The sequence below is a fragment of the Diachasma alloeum genome, unplaced genomic scaffold (genome assembly GCF_001412515.2).
Source record: "Diachasma alloeum isolate Michigan unplaced genomic scaffold, Dall2.0 Dall_scaffold_00608, whole genome shotgun sequence".
NCBI classification, from domain to species: domain Eukaryota; kingdom Metazoa; phylum Arthropoda; class Insecta; order Hymenoptera; family Braconidae; genus Diachasma; species Diachasma alloeum.
This window is the reverse complement of record NW_021680740.1, coordinates 208,827-218,202: the sequence shown is the minus strand read 5'-3', so window position 1 is coordinate 218,202 and position 9,376 is coordinate 208,827. Positions and strand designations below refer to the sequence as shown.

General features: G+C 43.1%; 1 protein-coding gene across 1 annotated transcript; it reads right to left on the bottom strand.

Annotated features, from left to right (window-relative positions):
* Positions 1 to 1,890: 1,890 nt before the first annotated feature.
* Positions 1,891 to 3,060, bottom strand: LOC107043618. Its single transcript, XM_015265181.1, has one exon. It carries the CDS (start codon positions 3,058 to 3,060, stop codon positions 1,891 to 1,893), a length of 1,170 nt encoding a protein of 389 aa, XP_015120667.1.
* Positions 3,061 to 9,376: the final 6,316 nt, after the last annotated feature.

The window sequence follows — 9,376 nt, the reverse complement described above, 5'->3', positions numbered from 1 at the left end:
ATAGCCCCCCTCCGCGCCGCTGACAATTTATATAACACCGATAATAATCTTCCTCTCGTGCCCCCTCACAGTTTCAATAAGCCGCAAAACGGCAAGAAGAAGATGGAGAATGGTCAGAAATTAATATCTGCTCTCGTAGTAATCGGATTTTCAGTGATTTAACGGTTCTTGCCAAGAGCGCCTGTCGTCCGTTGTCATATAGCCCCTCTTCAAAACCCCCGGAGTGAGAGAGAGAGAGGGAGAAGTTTTGGCTGAGTTACTTATACCGAGAAGTGCCCGAAGAGGGGTTGAAGAAAAAAGATACTAAACTACTCCTTTCACATATCAAATCTTCTTTCTTTACTGCCTCAATAAAACCGAAAATAATACCCCCCNAAACCCAAAAAAATCCCCCCCCCCCCCCCCCTACAAACACTCTCAGATATAATATTTTATTATTTATTCTCATAATTCATATTTTAACAACGACGGTCTACATACTGGATGAGTAATAATATTTACAATGAATTATGTACAATGATTTGATTGAGCGAAAGAATTTTCAATAATTCAGCAGCGAAGCGGTAAAACGGTTCAGGTTTTCAATAAATATCTCGGAATCTAAGGCAAGTACAAAAATTTTCGTCAATATCTTTTTTGTAGCTCTTGACTTGCTCTGCAGAAAAGCTTATTATGAAAATTTCGCTGTCTCCATTATTGAACGACTTCCAGCCAATTTACGGTCACAAGCAAGCAAAAATACGAAAACTTCTAGCTTGAAAAAATTAAAATCTTCCCATTTTTTCAATTTTGCCGACGTTTCATGTGCTATATGCACACTTCTTTAAAACAACAAAATTTCGAAACAGATGTGAACTTTAAAAAAAAAACTTGTTTTACTATTGCCCCTATTGTAAGAATGACCAAAATTTTTCCGCAATCTCCTTTAGACTCGGAGATATTCATCGAAAACTCAGCTAATAGCCAAGTCGACAAACAGTTTCACCGCATCGCTACTGAGCTATTGAAACGATAAATAAAATATGAACAAATTTAACAAAAAATAAGTCTTAACTAGTCCTTAATTCTAATATTACAGCATTATCGAATGACGTCTTTTGTAATTGGAAGTAGTCGCTGATTCCGTCGGAATGATAAATTTGTCCGGTGATTTAACAATGCTGACGGCCCCGAGAGAAACGGAATCATCGAAATTGTCGGGGGGTGAGATAAAGAGAGAGACGACTTCGGGATCAACCGGGAAATACGAGGGTGGCGAGAGAGCAAGCGGGGTCGACTGAGGTCGCGACGTATTTAAAACCCAGATGAGATAGATAGAGTGTGGCGAATAATCGTGGGTACCAGTTTGCTAACCGTATAACACAACCAAGTATAGCCTAGCGCGACCCGAACGATTCAACGTTTCAAGTTAAATGGGGTGCGAATGGCAGATAACAAACCGGCACTGTTTCCGATTACGGCATTTCATTGTTTCCTACCATTATGCGTGCTCCGGTGGTTTACGTGTGACGCGAGTTTACGGTTTACGATACGTCGATTTGAAAGAATGAAAAAAAAAAAAAAAAAAAAAAATTTGCAACGCGATTTATCGGATACGGATTTGAGAGACAAATCCCTCGAGATTCGAATGAGCATTGCTCGTTTTTTACTAGCAATACATTGTTTCGCTATTTACCTAGACCTACTTTAATGTTAATCCTCCTAATATTGACTAGAGAGAGAGCCCTCTGGTGATCATCACATATCGACACAGTCCATACATGACAAACCTTCAAAATATTCGTAACACTATGATTCGTATATTCTATGAGAATACGTTTTTAGCTGATGAATGTCGAGTTCATTGTTGTTATTTTACTGGAAGTAGTTTTGGATTTTGGTTAAATAATGTCACTTTGCACCGTGAATAACTGGCAGTCCCGCGGTTCGTCGTTTGACGCTGCCTGATTGCACCTGTGGAAGCTGCTGAGGATCCATGGAATCGCTCGCCTTGTCCTGATGAGCTGTCATGTGTCTGGTCAGGTGATGCCTTTCCCGAAAGCTCTCGTCGCAGACAGGACACCGGAGCTTCTCCTCCCTGCGTCTTCTCGCGGCCTCGCCGGTACCTTCGTTCTTGTGATGAGACCGCATGTGATAGACGAGGTCAGATGTCATCCGGAAGGACAGATTGCACTTGGCACAGACGTTCTGAGCTGGTAGACTCAGAGCGAAGGACGGCGGTAGGAGACCGGTCACACCGAACAAGTGGCGAGGACGCGTGAGAGCTTCTGCCATCGGTGCAGACGGAAACACTGATATCGGTGCGTAGGACAGGTTAGAGTAAACAGCAGCGGCCGCTGGCGACAGCTCCGACGCGGTGCGAAAGCCTGAAGGTTCCACGGAGTTTGAGATTTTTCGGATTTTGAGATTTCCACCGAGAGACAGATTATTGGTCACTGTTGCGGTTGCCGTTGTGGTTGCGGTTATGGGTGTCACACTTTCCGGAGAACTTGAGATGAATGGATATGGGGTAGATGCGGCTGCTGCCGCGGCAGCCGCGGCCGCTGCGGCCACCGCAGCGAAGGAGCCGTACTTGAAGGTCGCTGTCTTGATGGGACAGGACGATTGCAACGGTGGAGTTCTTCTTGGCGGACTGATGCTACTCCGATAACTGCCGCGATCCGGCGATATCGATGATCGCGGTGAACTGCGTGACTCATCGAAACTGCTTACTGAACTGACTTTAGTGAAAGCACTTCGCGAACTTGTCAGCTCTTCCGCGTGATGATGTCCTGGCGGTGGATGACCGGTTGTGAAACTACGGTAACAGGTATCACCGGATGGGCTCACTGGTTGTCCAAAGTCAGGACTGTGAGAAGTTTCTAGCTGATTGTAATCGCTCTGACGTCGGGCCAATTTTTCGTCCGGAGCAACTAGGAAAGCTACATCGAAGGATCGCTTTCCGGTTGTTCGGCGGAGTGGATAGGAGGCGTCCGTCGTTATTCCACTTGCTGCTGTTGCTGTTGTACCTGCATCACCTGGACGATCGATGCCTGGTCCCGAGCGATCTTCCATTGTCATTGTGACAACGACAATCGCCAGTCAAATCAGTCTTATCTGGAAGAACAAGCGAAACCGCTGAAGCGATTGCGACCAAATTTGGTGGTGATCAGCGAGTGAAATCCAACTGTCGTCTTACCTTGATATTGAACAAACGTGGACGGTGATATGAGTAATGAGTGCTGACTGTCGGAGACGACCCGAGGTCGTGGACGGACCACGTTTGAATGATTCAACTCGGTAAACGCATCTTGGTATTGTAGCCCCAGAAGGGGGTTATTCAGCTGCTGCTCTATAGCACAACTAGTCGGTTTCGCGTCGAACGACAGGTGGAGAGAAGCTCCCAGTCAGAGGGTGGTTTTGAAGCGGTTGTTGAGGGGCCAATGGTAGCACAAACCGAGCCCACTCGAGGGTGGAGCCATATAGCCCCGTTGTAGTTTCCGCGCATATCTGTATTTTCAGTGGGGGGATGAAACGAATACCAAGGGGAAGAAGGAACGAGGACGCGGGAACATATTCAGCTGAGTCGGGATGCGTCTGCTAGCTCCAACAACTGAGGCCACGCCTACATATTTCAGGTTCGACACATGTGCAACCACACCACCCCACTTCTATACCCTTTCCTTCTAGGTTATTGCTGAAGTGAGGTATACGGGTATTCATTGCGCCCTCTGTGCTGCGCAGAAAATAGGGTATACTTGTTATAACCACTTTGCCTTCCGGCAATTCAAGGTAGTGTTGTCTCACTTACACACCACTACCCTCCTCACACCCCCATATTTCATCCTGACGAACGATCGAAAATATATTTTCATCGTTGCTCCCGGCCAATTTTTTCATCCTTTTCCATCCTCTATTTTTGGATTTTTCTCTCAATGCTTGACTAGATCCTCTTTTTGGTTTCCTTCATCATTTCTGAATTAGAGCGATTCACAGATGCGATTGGAGAGGATCAATCAATCAGGGTTTTCTCGCGATCCTTCAACTTCTTCTCGAATTGGTTTTCTTGGCTTCGCTCACGCCGTGTCGTCTTGTTTCTCATCAACTTGGGAATTGAAGTTCCTTCGTACCGAGATAATTAAACTCGTTCACATTTTTCAGTTGAATCATCAGTGTGCGTAACTAGAGGGTGCTTCTGCTATGAGCATTAAGACAAAATCCTTATCTCGTAATAGTTATAACGAAACCGAGCCGAGGGGAAATGGCGTATTATTATGCGTTGCGTGAACGCTTTTTGAAACAGATAATCGGCAATCAGGTGGGTTGAGTTGGTGAAGCGCGTGCTCGAGATAAACGGGTACATGGAATGCAATTTGGCAAATACCATCATTCTGCGGTATCACTGGTATAAATTATTCAGGAGCAAAGTGGCATGTGAAATCTACACGTTATTTCTGAGGGCGCGGGGGTGAGAATCTTTCTTTATTAGTGAGTGAATGGAATTTTTGAATTTTTACGGGGAGATATTCAAGGAGTTGGGGACAAAAAAAAGGGGGCAAAAATTGGAGAGAAGCGTATATGCACGACAGCAAGTTATTAGAATGGCCCGGAAAAGATGGCGCAGAGTCGTTCCGTATTTTTATACTGTATGGCCGGTACTTTGCATAATCCCGCACTTAGCTCGCTCGTCGCGAAATGCTGCCATCGTTCCGCTCTCTCTCGCTCCTCTGCTCTCTGGGCTCCTTCTCCTCCGGTAAGCAACACTACTACTCCTTCCGTCCTCCACTCTTCTTACTCACTTGAAACTGCTTGTGCACCACCCGCACCATGTCGCGGTGATGCCAACCGTGACCAACATACTCTGTTTTTCGGGGGGCAGATGCGACTTAATCTCGCTGTTGAAGGTGAAACGGACGACGCTTATTAATAATTATCATTAATGGGGGATGGCGGTGCAGAGGGGGAAGGGGGGGGGGGGGGGGGAATCAAGTGAGGTATCAGAATTCGCGTTGTCATCAATCTCTTGGAACAAATCGATTGGGGACGCTTGCGACGTTATCCGCAGATGTGACTTTGATTCGCTCTTCCGGCATCTCCCATGAGATCGCAACTCTCTGGTCTCGATTAAGACCGCTACGAGTTGTGTTTCACCTCTCCATCAAAATCTCGTCTACGAGATGTCGATATTTTTTTTGGTGGATTGTCGGGGGATTTTTTTTTTGGCGCTGGGATTTGTTTTCAATGAGAGGTATTGAGTCATCTAGGAAATTGTTGCATTCAATTCAATCGGACGGAACCATTTGGAGTACTCGCTTGCTCTCCCGCGTGACACTGATGATCTTTTGAATGATATTTTCGATTTTACAAAAAAAAATGCGCAACAAATGCGCAACATTTTGATAACATTTTAACTGTCGATAGTAATATGACATGAATAAATAGAAAAAGGGAATAGTGAAATAAGAATTGAAAAAAGAGAACCCATCCGAAAGCAAATTGCTAATTTATTAGCAACTATAACTATACTCATTTATAAAAAAATGCAATTGCCCACTTGTCTTTATTCGTATTTAGTTCCTACCACCGTTAACGTTTTATAGGCTCCCCATTTCGTCTTTATGCCTTTTCTCCCACTTTTCTCTTCATATTTATCTGCGTTATGTATCTGAGAAACCATAGAAAACCTCAGTCGTACAGCCGGCCGATATTGCAGGGTCCTAACGTGCCCATCCCTCACCCTCACTAGATGGGTACAGCAGTTCTCTACATATCCGACTGGCGGCAGTAGTTCCGCCCGAGAAGATGGGGCTAGCCGGACACCCATCCAAATCTTAACCAGACTAAAAATGTAAAAAATCTGATAAAGAGTAGATAGAGCGTATTCCTTACGCTGCCCTCAATACTTGGTGAACATTTCAGCCATTTATATTGGATACAATCGGAGGAAATTGGGATGAAAAAAAAATTTTGACGACCGCTTCTGTTACCCCATAACCACTGTTATTGAATATATGAGGCAAAATAACTCGATTGTATGTAGAAAGTTCTATGTTTGAATGTGTGTGTTTCGGGCCTATGGGCCTGAGTCCTTCACACCCCCACTTAAGGGTTTCAGAGAAATTTTCCGTCCACAGAGCCATGTGTTGTTGCCTTGGTGACAAAGAGGTCTGAGGTCGGTTTTCGTGAAAAGTCTGTAGAGTTAGTTAGTTACGTCGGAGAGACTGAGGAGTGAGGACCTTAAAATAAAAACTTCTCTTCCTTCAAAACCTGTGTCTTTTAATTGAATTACCCTGGCTCTTACCCATAATTACAATAACTGTCGCTCGATTTGATCTTGTATTGGGCTCGCTAAATAAGAAAACGCCACCTGGGCTCTAAGGCGTACGGACACTCACACACACAACACAACCAAATTTTGGGTTTGTGTAGGCGCGTATATGAGCGCCTTAGAGCGACCATATTGACGAAAAACAGCGCCCTCAACGGTATTTAGCGAGTCCAATTGGGATCTTTCGTAGGGGCGTGGCCTGGTATTTGGCCGTCTGGTGGCCAACTGCGAAAGTAACGCAACCAGGATGCTGGTCAGCTGGCCCATTTACCCTTTATTTATCCTCGGAGTAAACTCCATGATTAATAACACTCGATTATGCAACAATAAATTTTACGCATTCCACTGCACCGTAACAAAATGCCTTCGATTGCGAGAGTTAATGATCAATTACTTCAAATAATAATGAAAAGTTTCATTAGCTTCATACAGCTGACAGTTTCGCATCCAAGTTGGAGAGGTGCTCAATTCAGCCACCAGAGCGCGTCTCTTAGCGCAAGAGATCCCAATATTCTTTTCAGAGCCCGAAGAAGCTAAAATATTTAGCGTGGCATCACAACGTGTGAAGATGAACAGAATCGCAAAAAAAATTAATATCAATTTTTGCTGGTGCTCCATGCTACCCTCCATTCAATTCTCGTTTTTTCCTGCATGACTCTTGAAACGATTTTTTTTCCACTGATTATAACTATTGAAAGTGAATGTATGTGGGGTATATATGTGATGGGTGACAATGAAACACGATTTCTACATGCGGCTACGTCAGACATATGGTCGTCGGTCCCCAGTGATCGAAGCCATGGAGTCCTCATGAGTTTTCAATGAGATTAGCGGGCCATCTGTGCCCAGCTGTCCACAGTAGCTTATGAGGGATATATATACGTTCATAAAGAACACACTGGGGGTCATTCAACAATGATGGCCTCAACCTGCTATACCCACTTCGTCTATTTATTATTTTTTTTCTCTCTTTTCTGAATGAGACAGGTCTTACACTGGTGCGTAATTGTGAATGGAGGCGAGTGTACAGGTACCTTCATGAAATGAGAATCGAGGGATTCTAGAGGGGGGGTCCTTCCATTTGTGGGCAGGATTTTTAGGTGGCGATGGGGGCAGAACAGCTCGCATATGGAGACTGACGTGCATATGCTATGGTAAGCTACAACATGCTGCTATTAGCGGGGAGTATCTGGTCGGAGGACCCTGTTGGTGACGACTTTGATGGATAAAAAAGTCACGGAGTCATTCGTAGGACGAAATATTCTCTAGTGACTTTGTCAACTCTTTGTTATGTAATAGAAATAAATTTACGTTAGGCTCGTCACACAGGGAAAGAATTCAGTAGCGAAGCGGTAAACCGGGTTAAGTCGATTTTGACTTTTGGGAATTTTTTGACAAATATCTCGGAATCTAAGAGAGATAGCAAAATTTTGTTCATCACCTTTTTTATAACCCTCAGTTGGCTCTACAAAAAAGGTCATGACAAAAATTTTTCTATCTCTTTTAGATTCCCAGATATTCGTCAAAAACTGGCCAATAGTCAAAATCGACTTAACCCGGTTTACCGCTTCGCTACTGAATTGTTCTTTGTATTGAAAAAAAAAATTATCAAATTTTATCAACATTTCAACCCCTCATTAACATTTTTAAAAAAGTCAAAAGTGTCCGTTTTACCCCAACCTCCCCTAACAGTAAGTGCTCTCTCAAAAGAGATTCTAAATGCAGATTTTTGTGGACCGAAACAAGTCATACGAATTCAATCAGTTTCAGCATTTTTTTATGACGAAAAATTTAGATTATGTAGCATCACTCACGAGTAATGTTGGTGTGTCCCATTCATCAATTGAGGCCTTCTCCACCTCAAAAAAAAAATACTCGTGTAAAAAATTGTAAATGGAAAATAGAATAATTTTTTTTTCAAGCAATTTATAGTGTATTTCTAATGCATATTAAACCCAGTTTTTGGCCCACCAAGTGTGTAAAGTACATAGTCCATTGTGTTCTCTCCTAACGACACTAACCCTCATCCCACTAACATCCAGTGCACTTCTCCCCGCAGAGCTTCTCTCGTGCATCTGTCCTCAATCAGTGAGCCACGAAAATGGGATTTACGCTTAGCTCAACGAGGTGGTGAAACTATTGACCATGTTGCCAGGCGCATTAGTATTATTGAGTGGCGGACAAAAAATGCCCGGGTTATACAAAATCGCTATTGAGGGAGGGGGAGAGGGTATGACATGGGGTAGGATAAAGTAAGCGTAGCGGTCGAAGGCCGAAGGAGAATAGAATGGGCGCACTTAACTCGAGGCCTGCTTAAACAGTTGTTTGATCGGAATTATGCATTAGCATGTGGCTGCTGCCAGGGTTTATTAGTTATTAGTTAGATTGCATTTCAACACCCAGGACTTTTCTATTTTCGGAGATTGTTGGAATTCATGCCTGAATACAAAAATTAATTTCTTAGTTTAGTTAAACATTTTCTCTTTTCCACCCAAACACTCAGGGTGACATTTATGGCTTTTCTTAGAAAATAGAGACGTGAAGAAAAACAGTCCTCATGGTGAGTCACAAAGGAGAGGCTGAAGAAAATTGAAACAAGGGCCTTTTGTCAAATGGGTCCAGAGAGTGAAAACTCTCATGACTTTTAGTTAGTCGTCCTAGAGACTTCGTTGGAGAAAGATATACCTTCTGCGTGCGATCATTAAAGAGTTTTACTTTGAAGAATAAAACTAATGTGTTTTTATTGAGTATTCCTACACATAATCCAATAGAAATTATTTCAGATTTTTTTTAAAGAAGAAATTATTTATGGAGGTTGTTTAGGCTGCGAGATGATTAATGAGAGAGGATTTCCGCAATTTTATAATTTTATTTATTTATTTATTTATTTATTTATTGCATCTGATTTGCAATACGCATTGATACAGACAATTTTATAATTTCGATAATTTAATAAAACCTAGGGGACGGTGGGCCAAAATGAAACAGGGGCAAAATGAAACAGCAAGAAAATCTTGTGATCTAAGGGAGATAGGACGATTTTCATGAGAACCTTTTTTGTAGAGAATT

Excerpts from the sequence above, each read along its gene's own strand:
- LOC107043618 (XM_015265181.1), bottom strand. The coding sequence starts at position 3,060 with ATGACAATGGAAGATCGCTCGGGACCAGGCATCGATCGTCCAGGTGAT.